This window comes from Canis lupus, chromosome 5, assembly GCF_011100685.1.
Source record: "Canis lupus familiaris isolate Mischka breed German Shepherd chromosome 5, alternate assembly UU_Cfam_GSD_1.0, whole genome shotgun sequence".
In the NCBI taxonomy this organism is placed as follows: Eukaryota; Metazoa; Chordata; class Mammalia; order Carnivora; family Canidae; genus Canis; species Canis lupus.
Window position 1 is genome coordinate 63279727 of NC_049226.1, and position 17632 is coordinate 63297358.

Here is a 17632-nt window from a genome sequence, read left to right on the forward strand (position 1 = left end):
CCTCCTGGTTAACAGGGCCCCCCTAACTCTCTCCTTCCTTCTATTCATGCCTCATAAACCATCTTCAGCTAAGACCAAGACTGACTTCACCAGCAGCTAAAGCAAGGGATTTGGGAGATCTAGGGAACCGAAAGAAACTCACTTTTTCCCCCCTTCCTGTTTGCCTTCATTCTTTCCTTTTCTCTTTTTTCCTATATCATGGAGCTAGTGTGCTTTTCCCCCTTCCTAAGCCTGGGAGTAATGGTTTTAATATGGAGTATTCACTGCCTTTGTGTTTTGGATGACTGCTCCTAAGAGCTGTTTTTAAAGAGTCCCAGCAATCAAATATCTAGCTCTTGTGTTTGCACACAATTTCCCTTCTGCTGAGCTCTTTTTGTGTTTACACACTGGACATCCAGCAGCTTGGTCTGGAGATTGAAAAAAAGGGCTGATCTATCCTGTACCTTGTGCCTCTGGAGGGGGGGTAGGGGAGGCCTGTGAGAGCAGTTAGATTTTTTTGCTACAAAGTAGGTGAGAGGCATGAAAACTTCCAGCAGTAGTAAGGGAAGAAACACAGAGAAGGAGGTGGTGGCTTTGGGAGAATTTCAGGAGATGGAACTGCCAGGTGAGTGAGTGATGGACTGCTGAGAAAAAGAGAGGGAGGGGGGCGGAGTCCACCCTGGTGTCACCTGGTATCACCACCGGGACAGGAAATTCAAGCGGCGGGGCAGGTGTGGGGGAGGAGAGGAAGAGAAAAAGGAGTACTTGGGACATTTATCCATTACTTTCTAGGGCATTACTAGCAGCAGGTGCCTTGTCAGGCACCATTAGAAATAAAAGAAACCGGGGATCCCTGGGTGGCTCAGCCTTCGGCCAAGGGCATGATCCTGGAGTCTTGGGATCGAGTCCCACATCAGGCTCCCTGCATGGAGCCTGCTTCTCCCTCCGTGTCTCTGTCTCTCTCTCTCTCTCTCATGAATAAATAAATAACATCTTTAAATTAAAAAGAAAGAGAAAGAAAGAAAAGGAAAAGAAAAGAAAAGAAAAGAAAAGAAAAGAAAAGAAAAGAAAAGAAAAGAAAAGAAAAGAAAAGAAAAGAAAAGAAAAGAAACCAGATTCCTGCCCTCCTGAAGCTTCCACTCCGGGGGTAAAAGATCAGCTTAAAGGAATAAATCAACAAAGTAACTACAGGAGCCTACGTAAGGAAATTAAATGTAATCATGTGATAATGTGGGGCAGGGTAGCCAGAGAAGGCCTGTCCGTCAGACCCGGAGGTAAGAGGCCAGCCTGAGTTTGACAGTCACCCAAGGACATCCGAGTAGAGAGGCAGCTGGACTAGAGAAGCTTGGAACTCAGAAGTCTGAGCCGCAGATAGAGAGGATAAACCAAATGCATTTTTGCAGAGCCACAGAAAAATAATAATAATTTTTTTAAAAAAGCACACCCCGTTATAGGGGTGCCCTGGGGTCCAGGCTGCTGAGGTCACGTGTTTTCCCTGAGCTGGATGTCGAGTACAGAGCTGTGAAATAGAAGATGCAATCCCTACACCTTTTTGCACATCGTATCACAAAAGCGCAACTGAACTGAAAATAGACTGAAAAAACGGTCGGGAAGTCCGGGCCCCGGGTCCCCCCGGGCTTTGCCTAGCCGGGTTTCTCCGCGTCGGAGCGGGTACCAGGCAGCCTCGGCCGGTTCTGGCTCCCGGCGCCCCGGCCCAAGCAGGCCCCGCCCACCGGCCCGACCGCGCAGTCGCCCCACCCACGTCCGGCGCCGGCCAATGGGCGCGCGGGATCCGGGCCCACACCCCCGCCGCGTGCCGCCCCGGGCTCGCGCAGCCGCGTGACGACACGGCCCGGCCCCCGCCACGTGACGGCCGCGCGCCGGGCTCCGGCTGGTGCTGGGCTCGCGCCGCAGAGGCCGGTGAGGCGCCGGCGGCCACGCCGCGGAGGGCGCAGCGCGGGGGAGCGGGGAGTCGGGGCGCGCGCGCATGGCGGGGGCGCCGGCGGCCGCCTGAGGGCAGCCGGGCGAGCGGAGCGGGCCACCTCGCGCATCCCTCGAGCGACCTCGCGCCCGCGGCACCCGGCGGCGGCGGGCCGCGGAGCCGGCGCGGCCATGGCGACGGGCACCCAGCAGAAGGAGAACACGCTGCTTCACCTCTTCGCCGGCGGGTGAGCGTCCTGGCCCCACCGCACCTCGCGGGCCCCCCACCCCCGCGGCGCCCTGGGGCGCCCCGGCCGGCCGGCCGCCCTCCCCAGGCCCGAGCGCGGGCTCCTGGAGGCGGAGGAAGTCCCGACGGTGGGGAGGCCCCGGGGGCGCGGGCCTTCCCCGCCCCGGGCCGCATCCTCCGAGGGCGGTTTTACCCCGTGCCCGCCGCGCTCCCGCGGCCTCGCCTGCTTTTTCTCCTTTTCGACAATTAGAAGCTGGTGTGACGAGCGTCACTCGGGGGCGGTCCTGCCTGGCCCTTGTGGCTCGGTCCGCCCTACGCCCTCCCGGCTGGCGGCGCCGGTCGTGCCGCACTCGCCGTCCTTCTGCCTGGATTGCGCTCCGGGGCCTTTCCCCCAAGGCCCTGGGCAGTCTGACTCGTGGATGCTCGGGCGCGGCGCCGGGGGGCGGGGGGCTTCCTCCGGGCAGACAGTCTGGAGGCCGGGCAGCAGGTGATGGACATCAGCCGGGGCCCGCAGGGTGCTGGCGTTCCGAGATGCTGGCCAGCAAGCAACCTGTGGGAGGGCTCCTGGGGGCCCTCGGGGTGGGGGCGGGAACGAGGTCCGGAAGATGTGTTGAAATGCTTTCCACCTGCTGGTGGACGCTTCTCCCGAAAGATGTGCCTTGTGTTTTGAGAGCTGCATTTTTTTTTTCATCATCATGCACATGATATTTTTCAGGGGTGGCAACGCATTTTTAGGGACGTTGGGTGGTAGGGAGGTTAGGAAGGGAGCTGCTTTGTTTCTTTTCTTTCTTTCTTTTTTTTTTCCCAGAAAATAGTAGTGAAGATGTGTTCGAGCATTAGTGATTTTCTTTTAATACAGCCAGTGGCTCTGGGTCTTTTTTAAGTCTTCCAGATATTTTGTCTTATTTGAAGACCTCGCAAGCCTGGCACAGCAATTCTAAAGTGTAGGACGTTCTGCATAAACTAGAATTTATTCTAGATTATCATCTTGAGTATTTTAGTTGCAGCTTAGACTGAGGTATGTTCGTTATTTCAGACTAGTATCGGTTGAGAAAACTTAACTTGCAAAACAACTACGATGAAAGTGTGCTTATTATGGGTGATCACCCACTCTGTTTCTCCAAATAAAAAATGTTGGTTCTTCATACGTAGGGAGAATTTCTCATTCATCTCTTTCTTGTCATTCCCTCTTCATCCTTTCACTTCATCTCCCAGTGTTTCCTGAGAGTCACAGGGGTAAGGGGGTAGCATTTCTGAAGTCACACAGGATATTAATTGGTCATTCTGAGGAATTTTAAACAGGTTGGCCATGTTAAAGGCATCTCTCAAGCCAAGAAGGGTAACTGAAAAATGATTTTATACTCCATGATTTTGATTTCATGATGTTAGTGAGGTGGGCTTTACAAAAATCCTTTGTACTCAAGATTAGGAGAGTTACATGCTCCGGAGCAGCCTCTGTTAGGCTTGCTGCATAATCCATTGCCCTGTCTTGCTGAATCTCCCTACCCGCCCTTCACAGTGCCCTCTGGCTGCTGATTCTCGGCCGAGCACCAGCCTCCTGTGACGAGGGAAACTGCAGTAGCTGGGGCTTGCAAGGACTGATTAAAATGTAGAGGGTTTATTAGAATGGTGCCTGAAGCCATTGCATTTAACAGGTTCCTTCTTAAGCAGCAGTTCGGGATTACTTGCAGACACAGTCAAGAAAGAAAATAAATCTTCCAACAGGATGCTTTCAGAGTAACTAATTGGATTTTGATTCATTCCCACTAGCCTGAAATACATTATTTCAATTTCTTAAGGGAAGAGCATTAAAGGAGCTAAGTATTAAAAAAAAAAAAAGGAGCTAAGTATTGAGTGCTTAGTATATTATATAGTTAAAATCAGTAAACCCAGTGGATCCACCTGGTGTGATGGCTGATAGCACTGCTTTGCTCTACGTAACTAGTTTTCACTGTTAAGCTGGCATCTTTACAAAGAACTGAAATTCAGGTCTTTGAAAAGAAGTCAGAGCCCTTTGTTTATAAATTGGTCACATTTCTTCTGTTGAATAGCCATTGGACTCTTAAGATCAAACAGGTTTAATGCTGTCACTAGTTAATGATATTGGACGATTGTTTTTATCAGGTAGCAGAGACTTAGGTTTAGTTGAAAATTAACTTTAGAGCGTGGGAAATAAAAACTACACCCGAAACAACTCAGTCTTTTAAATTTTTTTGATTTTTTTTTTAAAACCATTTCTTGGGCTCTTTGCAAAGGTAAAAATACTCCTGTTTTAATCTGTAATAGTCCTCTTTTTAACAGTGTTACCCTTAAAGAAGAGAACTGGAGAAAAAACCACCCACAAATCAACACCTAAAATAAGCGCTTTAAGAAATGGTTCTATGCATGTGTACATGTACTAAATGTAATTCCATAGCTAGTTTTAAAATAGGCTCATATTCTTTAAATTGCTTTCTTCTTAGTAATACACTGAGTTTTAATGGCAGTATGTAGTGAATTTTCTAGGTAACCCTTTAATCAGTCCTTAATGTTGGGTGGTTGCAGTGAGGAAGGCAAACTCAGCTTCCAAGGCCAGTGACTGGAATGTAGAATGTTATAGTAACTTTACCACAGGGCTACCTAACTTATAACTTTTTCTGATGACCTACTTTCTTTTTAATCTTGTTTCTTATTTTTTGCTAACATGAATAACTAGATATCCTTATGTGTAGTTCTCTGGTTACTTCCTTAGGATAAACCACTAATGGTATAGTTGCTGAGTCAAAACACATTTTTAAGGCTTTTGGTATCTCCCAGCACATTCATAACCAGTTCTTAAAATGTATTACTTCTGCATGAACAAACATCATTCACTTGATGTTGATTTTTAGTATCTTTAGGGATTCTGTGGTTTTCTGCTTCCTTCCTCCCAAAATCTGGGCAGTATCATCAATATAAAAAACCTATTCAAACAGATTTTGTTACTATATAGCAAAACCTGTAGTTCCTTTCTACTCTTTAGACTCTCTCAGTAAGAGAGAGGCTGAAATCCTCTGAAGTTGCCCATCTGAGGCTAGACCTTATGTCTGTTAAGAAAAATCCTTTAAACTTTCCTTCTCACATGTCTTGGGGGTTCTCATAGTCCATATAGTGTTAGTGATGCCCTTCAGCTGTTAAACTAGCAGTGACAGCCAGGTGATGACTTAGTAGACATGCTCAGCACCTGAAATAGCTGGGCTAAGCTGCCACTGGAGTTAGTGGGGGGCAGCCTGGATTATATGCTTTAGTCCTCTTTTTGTAGCATGATTTTTTTCTTTTGTCATCAAAAATACATATCTTTAAAAATCTATTTTAGTGGGAATATGGTATGTCTTTAAGGTTTTAAAATACATAATCAAGATAATTTTCAAGATTCAGTATTTCATTTACCCTCCCCCCTTCCATTATGGGCAGCTGTCACCTGGTATACTTCTGTGCTGTGCTTGTCTATGGATGTAATCTGTATCAGCTAATGGTTACTTTTGGAGTGTTAGGCACATATTCCTGTGTTTGCCAGGGGACCAATGCAAAGAAGGTGCAAGATTTATTTAAAATGCTTAAGGAATAGGTATAGTGTGCACGTAATACTTTATATAGGCATACCTACATATAGATATATTGAGAATATAAGCTTTCATTTCATCAGTGTACTTTTTATATGTGACAAACATTTTTCAATACTATATGGTTTTTGTATGAAAGATTCCTGCTAGAAGTAAGCTTCATGAGAATAGCAGCCATGTCTGTTTTCATCACTAGTATATCGCGAGTCCGGTATCACACGTATTACACATGCTTGGTCAGTACTTGTTTAAATGAATAAAAGGTAGTGTGTGTCTTATCTGGGGGTTTAGATTTATGTGGCCTGCTAAATTGTCCCAAATAAAGAGAAGCAGTACTTTGATTATTTACAAATTGTGAACATGGTTCTATATTAACATTTGCTGAAACTATATTGGCGTAAGGTAACATTTTGGATTTGTGTATTTGCAAAAAATAATGATTCTCTTCAGGTTCAGAAAGTACTACAGGATTTTTTAATCCATTCATAGGGTGCTATTTAAATTTTCTTTCTAAATGAAATGGAATATAGGACATAGTATCTAAAAGGTAATTAGCTGCATTGAAACTAGACATTTTGGTTTGACTTGAGTAAATACAGAATTTGCATGATCCAAATCTTCTATGCCAGGTATTCAAATGAGACATTCCAGAAAAGTATATGTAAAGAAGCACTAGTGTTTTCAAGTAGTGACTATAGAGTTAGTAGATGAAAAGAGAATTACTGAAGGCCACAGATTGGGACCACAGATTGTCTGACAGTATCATTTGTTGGTGGAATCCATGGTGTAGATAAGTATAAGCTCTGAATCTGGAAAGTAGTTTACTATCCATTAGGTAGCGATTATAATAAAGAGCAGATTGGTCTTGGCTTTAGTGCCTAAGATGAGTGAGTGTATATATGGAAAACAAGTTCTTGTTGAAAACATCTAGTTGTTGTTTGTTTTTTATTAGAGGCAAAGCAGGAAGAACTTCAGCCTTTTTTTTTTTTTTAAGATTTTATTCATGAGAGAGAGATAGAGGCAGAGACATAGGCAGAGGGAGAAGCAGGCTCCCTGCAGGAAGCCCAATGTGTGGGACTCAATCCCAAGATCCCAGGATCACGACCTGAGCCAAAGGCAGATGCTCAACCACCACTGAGCCACCCAGGCATCCCTGTTCTTTAAGATTTTATTTGTTTATTCGTGAGAGCCACTGAGAGAGGCAGAGACACAGGCAGAGGGAGAAGCAGGCTCCCAGGACCCCAGGATCACACCCTGAGCCAAAGGCAGATGCTCAACCACTGAGCTACTCAGGTGCCCCCCAAAACATCTGGTTTTAGAAAGGTGTCCTTGTTACTTGATACTCAGAGTTAAAAGGTAAAAGTTTGTCCGGATAATTAAAAGTTTTTGTGTCTCCGGTCACATGAAGATAAAAGAAAAAATCCAGTGTATATATTGTAGTCGTGGTAGTCTAGCTTTGTTCTGCTGTAAAGTGGAGGAGAGGAGCCTCTTCCATGGGCAGAGGGATATCAAGTAAGGCTTAGGAAGGTGAAAAGATTAAATCCACATGTGTGTACTAAACCCAAGACTTCAGTTCTGGGCAAGAAAGAATGAAAGAAAGTTGGGGGGAGGGCATTCAGGAATATGTAGTAGGAGGGAAAAGGCACAGAAAATCCAGATGATAATTTTTTTAGAAAATTGGGCAAATAGATTTCAGAGAGCAACTCTCTCTTATGACTGCTCCCAGACATGTAATTTATTGTATTATTGAATTTATTGAACTGCTCACTGTTCGTAGCCTTTGTGCTACTCTGTCCAAACCCTTTCCCAGTGTATGGAATATCCCACAGAGAATTATCTCTGAACTTTGGCATCAGTGGATAGAGCAGTATTACCTTAGGAGCAAAATTAAATGAACATCCAAGGAGTTTCCTCATAGCTGTTGGAAACATAGCCTACTAGCTACATGAGTCCCAACTACTTTTGGAAGATTACGGATAATAGTAAAATTCTGTAAGTGCTTTCTTGAAAAAGGAGGATGTACTTTTTTTTTTTTAATTGACTAGGGTCATTTAGGAGGCTTTCATTTGTAAGTAATAAAAAACTCACTTCCAGCTGGCTTGATTATTGGCACATGGACCTAAATTCTAGAGAGAGAGAACAGGCTTTGGTGAGGGCTTATTTAAGTGGCTCAACAATGTCAATATGGAACCCCTCATTGATTGCCATGTTCCAGAAATATCTGTGTGATTCCAAGATTGGTCACTGCATGAACTCGGAATGGTTCCCTGCAGCTCCTAGTGTTTCTCCACCATTGAAAAGTCTTGAGCTTAATCTGATTGGACCAACTTGGACGTGCACCCATCTCTAAACCGGTTCTGCTCCTAGGGGATTATTCTGTTTGTTTTGGGCTGAATCATGTGGCCATCTCTGAACAGATGACATGGCAATGTAGATGGTGTTATGTTGATTAAGTGAGTCAGGTATAAAACTAGAAATGGGTTCAATACTACCTAAACTATATGACATAAGACATTTGGAGTCTTGTTAAGACTTCATTAAGGAGGAAGGGAATGGATGCTGGGGAGGCAACCAGCAATGCCCTCCACATCGGTTGTACTGTTTTCAAGTAGATTGTCCATTTTATTGATCTAGAACAGAGGTTCTCAACCTTGGCCCAACAATTTTTTGGCAAAGGGCAGGATATTACTGTGGGGTTTCCCATGCATCCCATGTAGGATGTTTAATAGCAACCCTGGTCTCAACCCACTAGATGCTAGTATAGTATCCCCTCCCCCAGTAGCAACAGCCAACGATGTCTCCATACCTTACTTGATGTCCCTCGGATGGGGACATAACTGCCACAGTTGAGAACCACTGGTCTAGAGCAGTGCTCTGCAGACTAATCACACAGCCCTGTGGTTAAAATGTTTATGCATGTATAAATTTATATTATCCTATTAATTTTATACATATTGTAAAGCATATATACAAAATAGAAATTAAATAGTAGAGATTATACAAAATTGAAATTTTTTTTTTCTGTAATTTTTCTTTCCCCACCAGGCCAGTATTCTATTGTGCACGCTTAGGAGTATGCCCCCACTTTGAAGATTAGTGATCTGAAATACTGGTATCCAATCAGACTTGCTTTCCCGATGATGTGATGCCAACACTGCCACCATATAATTGATCATTGGATGTGACTTTTTCTATTGTCTGTGCTTTGGCTCCTGTGACCCTCAGCTGAACCAAGAGGCATTTACCCTGAGACTTAAAGATGCAGAATCTGGGATCCCTGGGTGGCGCAGCGGTTTGGCGCCTGTCTTTGGCCCAGGGCGTGATCCTGGAGACCCGGGATCGAATCCCACGTCGGGCTCCCGGTGCATGGAGCCTGCTTCTCACTCTGCCTGTGTCTCTGCCTCTCTCTCTCTCTCTGTGTGACTATCATAAATAAATAAAAATAAAAAAAAATCTTTAAAAGATGCAGAATCTGCCTGACTGCCATTGACCACTTCACCCCAGATTGTATATACAGAGCAAACAGGCTATAGTTGTTAGTGTTGTGGCAGGTGGAGTATTGGGAGAGCGTTTTGCTGTCCCCAGTCCCTATTGGTCTGGGTTGTAGGTTGAGGGAATTTGTAAGGATGGTACCTTGCTCTCTGGCCAGTGCTTCCTGCAGGTAGGTTGTTAGCCCATGCCAGCTGGATGAGGAGGAACTGGTGTGGTGTGCTTGGGATGGATATGGGGGGACTTCCCACCAAGAGCCAACTTCACTGCCTCCTGACAGGGAAGAATGAATACTCTAGTGGGACGCCGCTTGGTGTCAAGGAGCATGGGGACCAGAAGAGGGGAAGGCACGCAGGGAGGGACTGCTCGAGGGACCACTATGGGGGTTCCCAGTATTGGGGCCTGTGGTGAGATGGAACACCACTCCAAGAAGGTTTGCACACCACCTACACTGAAATCATAACGTCTGCCAAGGCCATTAGCAAAACACACAGCCAGGTGGGCCCACAGCAAACAGAAACCAACCACATGAAACCACTTTACTTGGGGGACGCCTGGGTGGCTCAGTGTTTGGGCGTCTGCCTTGGCTCAGGACGTGATCCCAGGGTCTCAGGATCAAGTCTCACATCCGGCTCCCTGCATGGAGCCTGCTTCTCCCTCTGCCCGTGTCTCTGCCTCTGTCTCTCTCTCTGGGCTCTCATGAATATATAAGTAAAATCTTTTTGTTTTGTTTTGTTTTGTTTTTTAAATAAGTAAAATCTTAAAAAAACAAAAAACAAAAAAAAAACTTCACTCCTCTGTCCTCGTGCCCAGAGGACCCTTAAAGGAATGGAAGAGAAAGAGCAGACCCAAGTCTCCTCAAGCCATACTTCTGGCTGGCATTGCTGGAGGGAGGTTTTGAATGAGATTTGAGATAGAAGTTTTGGACACACCTGAATTTGAAGACCTGGAGTTACCAGAAAGTCATGGAATCTGTCCATTGATAAGAAAGGGGGAATTCAGTAGAGCACAACTGAAAAGCAGACACGGAGGGAGGACTGGTGGATGGAGCTGCTAATATCTTTTTTTGAATTGAGACTCATGAAAAGCCCAGTTAATAAATACTGCACAGAGTCACAGTGGACAGGGCTTTATGTGAGCTGAGTGACCATGGTTAGGAGCCAAGCTAATACCGAAGGTCATCTTTGTATCAAAGAATTGAGAATTGGCAGGAACTTTTTTCTATAAATAATGTAATTTGTTGTAATCACAAGTGCTTTGGACCCAACATGATTAAATGTTTTTAGAAAAATTTGGAAAGCCAATTCAAAGAAGTCAGTTTATACTCCCAGACTGATGGATGTGCTATGTGCTGGTTCATGAAGAAAGGAAAAAAAGGGATCCCTGGGTGGCGCAGCGGTTTAGCACCTGCCTTTGGCCCAGGGCGCAATCCTGGAGACCCGGGATCGAATCCCACGTCGGGCTCCCGGTGCATGGAGCCTGCTTCTCCCTCTGCCTGTGTCTGCTTCTCTCTCTCTCTCTCTCTCTCTCTCTCTCTCTGTGACTATCATAAATAAATAAAAATTAAAAAGGAAAAAAAAAGTTGAGCTGAAATAAGATTCTGTGAAATGTTTTTTTTTTTTTTTTCTGTGAAATGTTTCTATTTCAAGAAGAATCTTCTCTGGAAATTTCAGTTTAGTATCAGAACTTCTTTCCTTATAATCAGAAGTATTTTCGTGGTGATGTTTCCAACATAGGTTAATAACTTAAAATTTTTTAATGACTTAAAACATTTAAAATGACTTACAGTTGAGAGATCTGGGTGGCTCAGCGGTTGAGCATCTGCTCGGGGCATGATCCTGGGGTCCTGGGATTTGAGTCTCGCATCAGGCGTCCTGCATGGAGCCTGCTTCTCCTTCTGCCTGTGTCTCTGCCTCTCTCTTTGTGTCTCTCATGAATAAATAAATAAAAATCTTAAAAAAAAATGACTTACAGTTGATGATGGTTTCTCATCTAAGGTTTCAAGTAGGTAGGGAGGGGCTCACCTGCTGAATAGTTGCTTCTTACCACTGTTTATAGTTGGCATTGTTTCCCCCATTTTGTCATTGCCTGTAACACTGTGAGGTGACATCACTCTGTCTTGTAGAAGAGGTGCCTGAGTGCACCTTGGTTTGTCCCCTGGTGAGGAGTCTAGAAAGCCTAGGTCTTTTCACCACAACCACCACCCCCTCCTGCCATAGGCACAGGGTATAACACATAAGAAGGTGTGTGGTAGTGATCATAGTCTGCTAGCCTCAAAGAGGTCACCAGCTTGCTATCAGGAGGGCACTTGCTTTCTGGGGCAGGCATACCTTCCAGTGGGTCATCCTTTGATCAGTGGCATGGATTTGGTTGATGGTTGGCCAAAGTGAGGAATGTAACTGACATGGGGACAAAGCAAAGGTGGCTGACCTGTGTCGTGTTTGAACTTGTTGACTTTCTTATGAAAGACTACCCAGAAGTTCTGGGTTTTTTTTTCAGCAACGTGGAGTCATGTTATTGAACATAGATTTCAGATGTTTACCCTTACTCTGTAGTGTGTGTGAGTTTTCTAATGTCTTTAAATGTTAAGCCTTTTATTTTTTTATTTAATTTTTATTTATTTATGATAGTCACACAGAGAGAGAGAGAGAGAGAGAGAGGCAGAGACATAGGCAGAGGGAGAAGCAGGCTCCATGCACCAGGAGCCCGACGTGGGATTCAATCCCTGGTCTCCAGGATCGCGCCCTGGGCTAAAGGCAGGCGCTAAACCGCTGTGCCACCCAGGGATCCCAATGTTAAGCCTTTTAAAACACATGGTCGTTTTTCTAATAGGTAAGGGTAATTTATTTCGTGTGAATGGAGATGAATTAGTTGATTTTTACCTTTTTTTTTTAAACACTCCCCACTATATCCCATTTTCTTTAGACATATTCTAGTGCTTAGAGCAAATTATACAGACCAGTGTTCAGTTAGACTCACGATTTTTCATTGGTGCAGAAGAACACAGAATTATAAAGGCCTAATTGTCAAATAGGCAATTTGTCATGTATAGTGAATGTAAATAGTCTAAATTAGATAACAAAACTATCTTTCCATCATCCTATAGTGGGAAGAACATTGGATTTGGTCTCAGTTTAGCTACTTAGTCACTTTGTGACTTTGAAAAAGTACATGACCTCATTGAGACCAGGGATCCCCATCTAAAAACAAAAGACAATACCACTGGCAAAACCCTTGAAGGTCAAATGATGGTTGTCTGATACACGTCAAGTCTTTCCTGCCATTCTGACTGTGATCCCCTAAATTGCTTGATGGCCTTTGGCCCACAGTTCAGAAAACCTTGTGCTACGTAAATAGTTCAATTTACGGTACATTACCAACATGATTTTAAAGCAGGTTTGCTTAAATAGCCAAAAATTACCATTTTCCTCTACACTCTCCCCCTAGTTTGTACATTTCATACTTCTCGTGGTGAATGGTAGTTCCTACCTTATATAGGATAGTTGGAGAATTGAATGTCTGTCATAACATAGTCACTGGCAGTAATGCTGTTATTTAAACTGATAACTTCCAGCTCTGAGTTGTCATTGTACTTGTTCTTTGGAACTTTGGGCTCCTGATTTTAAAATACCACATGGAATTTTACTTCATTCCTTACTTCACCATTTGTGTTGGGTGCTAGATTCACTTCTAAATTTCCAACATTTACATCTGGTGGCATAGGGAAGCTAACTTGAGTACTGTGTCTGCCAGAGCCTGTCCTTTCTTGATGTTGCTGTTTCCCAGTCACAGGTGCTGGTGCTTAGCATTTTTATTGAGCCGCCTGTTTGGCAGGTGTTATCCTACCTGTGTGCAAGAGTATGTGAATACTCAGCCCCTCCCTACAAGGAGCTCCCGGGCTAAGGGAACCTTTGACAGAAGGTAGAAAGTATGTGCTATTTTTCAAACATTTAGATCCCCTGAAAGACATTGTCCTTGAAATCTGAATTCAGTAATTCTTCACTTAGCAAATACTGTTTGTACACTTGAGTTCTGATGCCAGGGATATAACGAGTAAGACACAGGTCCTGATCATCAGTGTTTCCCAAAGAGTAACACTAGTGGGATGGTTTTAGATGGTCCCTGACATTATTAATCATGGCTAGCCCATCAGACATGCAATTTCATGGACATTATTGTTTAAGAAAAGATGAGGGGCACCTGGGGGGCCCAGTCGGTTAGGTTTTCGACTCATGATCTCAGCTCAGGGTCTTTTTTTTTTTTTTTTTTAAGATTCATTCATTCATTCATTCATTCATGAGAGACATGGAGACAGAGGCAGAGGGAGAAGCAGGATACCCGCAGGGAGCCTGATGTGGAACTCGAATCTGGGACCCTGGGATCGTGCCCTGGGCCAAAGGCAAACGCTCAACTGCTGAGCCACCAGGTGTCCCTCCTTTTTTTTTTTTTTTTTTTTTTTTAAGATTTATGCAAGCACATGTGTGAGAGTGCAGGAGGGTGGGGGGTCTAGGAGAGGGAGAAGGAGAGAGGGAGTCCGGAGTCTCAAACAGACTTCATACTGAGTATGGAGCTGGACATGGGCTCAGTCTCACAACCCTGAGATCGTGACCTGAGCTGAAACCAAGAGTCCAGCGCTTAACTGAGCCACCCAGGTGCCCCTCAGCTCAGGTCTTGATCTCAGGGTTGGGAGTTCAAGACTGGCGTTGGGCTCCATGCTAGGTGTGGAGCCTACTTTAAAAAAGAGAAAAAAGAAAGTGGGTATTTTAGAATAAATAATTGAATTGTCTTGAAAAATATTTAAATTTTTAAATTCAGTTAATATTTTGACATGAACAAACTATAAAGAGTGGTCAGGGGGAACCCTGATCCAGAGAGACTGAGGGATGCTTAAGGAGTTCATTTTAAGGAGCTTTAACTTAATTTTCAGTGGAGGCCAAATTAATCATACTCTAATGGAAGTCTGTGTTGTAGAGAACATTGATTTCTCAAAATAGTAAAATTCCCTGAGTAACTTTCAATTGTGCAAAGGTGAATTGTCTAGAAGAGTCACTGCAGCATGGCAGTGAAGTTAGAAATGACGAGCACTCCTAATGGGTTAAAATGGTAGACATTGGCACAGAGTCCTAGTGTATGGTCATCATAGATGATACTGTAGGTGAAGGTACAGCCTCGGAGAGACGGAGTGATGACCAGCAGGCAGGTAAGTGAGGGGAGGGGTCATTAAAAAGCCAGTGATAAAAACCCAAAGGGTATGCCAACGTGTTAACAGTGGTTCTGTCTTTAGCTGCTGAGACTTCAACAAATTCTTTTTACCTCCCAGTATGTTCTAGTTGTGAAACAAACAGGTGCCTTTTTCTTTAATAGAGAAAAATGAATTTTCCCACTTTATCAGCCCAGGGAATAGTACAACTTATCCTGTTGTGATTTCTTCTCTTACAGATGTGGGGGCACGGTTGGTGCTATTTTCACTTGTCCACTAGAAGTCATTAAGACACGGTTGCAGTCTTCAAGATTAGCTCTTCGGACAGTCTATTATCCTCAGGTTCATCTGGGGACCATTAGCGGAGCTGGGATGGTGAGACCAACACCCGTGACACCTGGACTCTTCCAGGTTCTGAAGTAAGTTACCGTGCTGGACGCCAGCGCCCAATCTAAGTACAGAAGGTCTGTCAGGCTCACCAGATGCGGTGTTCTGTTTGCAGTCTTTGTCCAAACTTGAGAATTAGGTTTCCGTACTAATACCTTTGAGCTCTGACCTCCCTTGGCAGCAGGGCTACGTGTGATCATCATCCAGCAGTAGTCAAAGTAAACCTAACAAAGCAAACAAAAAATCCATTTTTAAATTGTTGCATCATGGTGTTGCTCTTGCCCGAAATCTTTGGAGGGCTGGCAAGATCTGGGTTGGTAGGGTGACATTAAAAATTTAAAGACTGTGCATAATATAGAGATAACATATTTTGATGTTTTTTGCTTGCTGTTTGGAAATAATTTCATATTTATAGAAAAGTTGCAACGTATATTTGGTGAAAGGGTTTTTTAAATGTTTGTTTCATACTGAAGCTACCTGCCTAGGATGTTATTTTTACTGCATTAAAAAATGTCTCATTTGCTTATGAAGTGACTAAATATTCACAGACTGAATATGGCCTATCAGTCTCTATGCTTAAGGCAGAATCAAATGCAGAAGAGTGCTCAGCAATACCTGAGTTTTAGCTTAGGGTCATATACTTTATTTTACTTATTTACATACTTATTTTAAAGATTTTATTTATTTATTCATGAGAGACACAGAGAAGAGAAACAGAAACATAGGCAGAGGACCCCGGGATTATGACCTTAGCCAAAGGCAGACGTTCAGCTGAGCCACCCAAGTGTCCCGGGGCCATGTACTTTAATTTTAAAAGAGGTGTTCAACAGGGGTGTCTGCCTGGCTCAGTCAGAGTGCGCAACTCTTTTTTTGTTGTTTTTTGAAAATTTACTTATTTGGGAGAGAGAGCATGAGCAGGGGTGGGTTGGAAAGGCAGTGGGAGAGGGAGAAGCAGGCTCCCCACTGAGCAAGGGAGCCCAATGAGGGGCTCGATCCCAGGACTCTGGAATCATGACCTGAGCCAAAGGCAGATGCTTAACCAACTGAACTACCCAGGTGCCCTAAGCGGGCCTAACTCTTGATTATAGAGTTGTGAGTTTGAACCCCACGTTGAGTATAGAGATTACTTAAAAATAAAAAAATAAAAGGCGGTCAATAAATAGTAGTTGAATTTAGCTAAAGATGATACTCAGATCTCTGAAACTTATCAGAGATAAGTGTTCAAGAAGGACATTGCTGTTTGTCAATATAGAGGTTTCATTGGGAAACAGAAAAAGATGTGATAAAATGGAAATGTTCTGTCTTAATAACCATATCACTTAGCACTTTGGACAGAATTCACTCACATTTTAGATAAGGTGGAATGAATTGGAAAGTGCTTAATTTATTTTTAGGCACGTTTTGTTTGTAAAGTCTACTAATGAGTCACCCGGACTTCCATGCCAGATGTGTGTATAAGAGTGCATCTGAGTTTATTCAGCAAAACTGGACAGCAAAACCAGCGGCTGAGGGCAAGGTCCCAAGTGAGAGAATCAGAAACCCAACTAGGGGAAAAGAGGGCTGGTACCCAAGAGGTACTGAGAGGATCTGTCAGTTTAGTGAAACATGGAAAAGGGCTGTGGAGACACAAAAGGCAGAAAGCCTACCTGGGAGATAGGCCCAGGAAAGATAAGCACAGAGATATGGAGGCATGTTTTGATCTGAGTAGGGAGGGAGATAAGCCCACGTCATTAAAAAACTGTGGCTGAGGAAACATCCCCATCCTGGTATGCCTTTTTATGTTTAGGCCGTGGCAGTGTCTCAAATGACACCTTTCTTCTGAGGAACACAAAGTGCTTTGAACATAATGAAACAGACAGGTAATTTGCCAACTTTACTGACACCCCCCCCCCCCCCAAAAAAAAAAACTTCCTCTTATGTGCTTGCCAAATAACTCATGACTAGTGGATTTGTCTATTTACTGTAACTGGAACCTGTTAGCCAGAAGTTGTGGGTGTCAACAGGGCCAAGTTTGTAAGGTAAATGGGGATGTTTCTCTAGTTAAAGTTTTCAGGATGCCTGTTCTGCAACTGTAGTATCTCCATCTTTCTTCTATCTCCTGTAAATCACTCTCTCTCTTTCTCTCTCTCTCTCTCTCTCTCTCTATATATATATATATATATATATACTTACATAAGTATTTTCCCCCAGTGAGAACAATTGTATATTAAAATGTAAGTCAAAGGAAAAAAAAAACGCCTCGCCATCTTGTGAGATATAGGAACAGTGCTCACACCACGCTACACGTAAGATAGCTCCTTTCCCTGTGGGCCCACAGCATTCATGCAGCCACAGCCACACAATCTTGAGGCCTTACTGACGCATGAGTACTTTTTAAAATCACCTATTCTATATTCACATCAAAATACGAATAATGGAAATATTAATTAACATTTTTGTCATAACATTTTATTAGAAAAGTATTTGTAAATTGGCATTTTCTACCCGAGCTGTTTCATGAAGCTTTCTTTCCTCAGCTTGACGTATATATACATTTTTTTAAGACTCTCAACTGCTGTTTATTAGCTTTTGAGTTAGAAAATGACCATGTTTCTGTGGTATCATTCCATCAATTTTTCACAAGAATCCTTAAGTGAGCATTCAGATGTGAAATTAGTTTATAGATGAGGAAATGCAGATAAGGGGTTAAGTGACTTGCCTAATGTCATCTCAATATATATTCACCTTAAAATAGATTTCTAGGGGGATCCCTGGGTGGCTTAGCGGTTTAGTGCCTGTCTTTGGCCCAGGGCGCGATCCTGGAGTCCCAGGATCGAGTCCCGCATCGGG

General features: G+C 43.8%; 1 protein-coding gene across 1 annotated transcript in view; it reads left to right on the forward strand.

Moving 5' to 3' along the window:
* The first annotated feature begins 1891 nt into the window (after positions 1–1891).
* Positions 1892–17632, forward strand: part of SLC25A33 (solute carrier family 25 member 33) — a 35623-nt gene continuing 19882 nt past the window's right edge. The window contains exons 1-2 of the mRNA XM_038537906.1: positions 1892–2147; positions 14656–14835. Coding sequence (XP_038393834.1) covers positions 2092–2147; positions 14656–14835 — 236 coding nt within the window. The 5' untranslated portion in view covers positions 1892–2091. The remainder of the gene's footprint in view (positions 2148–14655; positions 14836–17632) is intronic.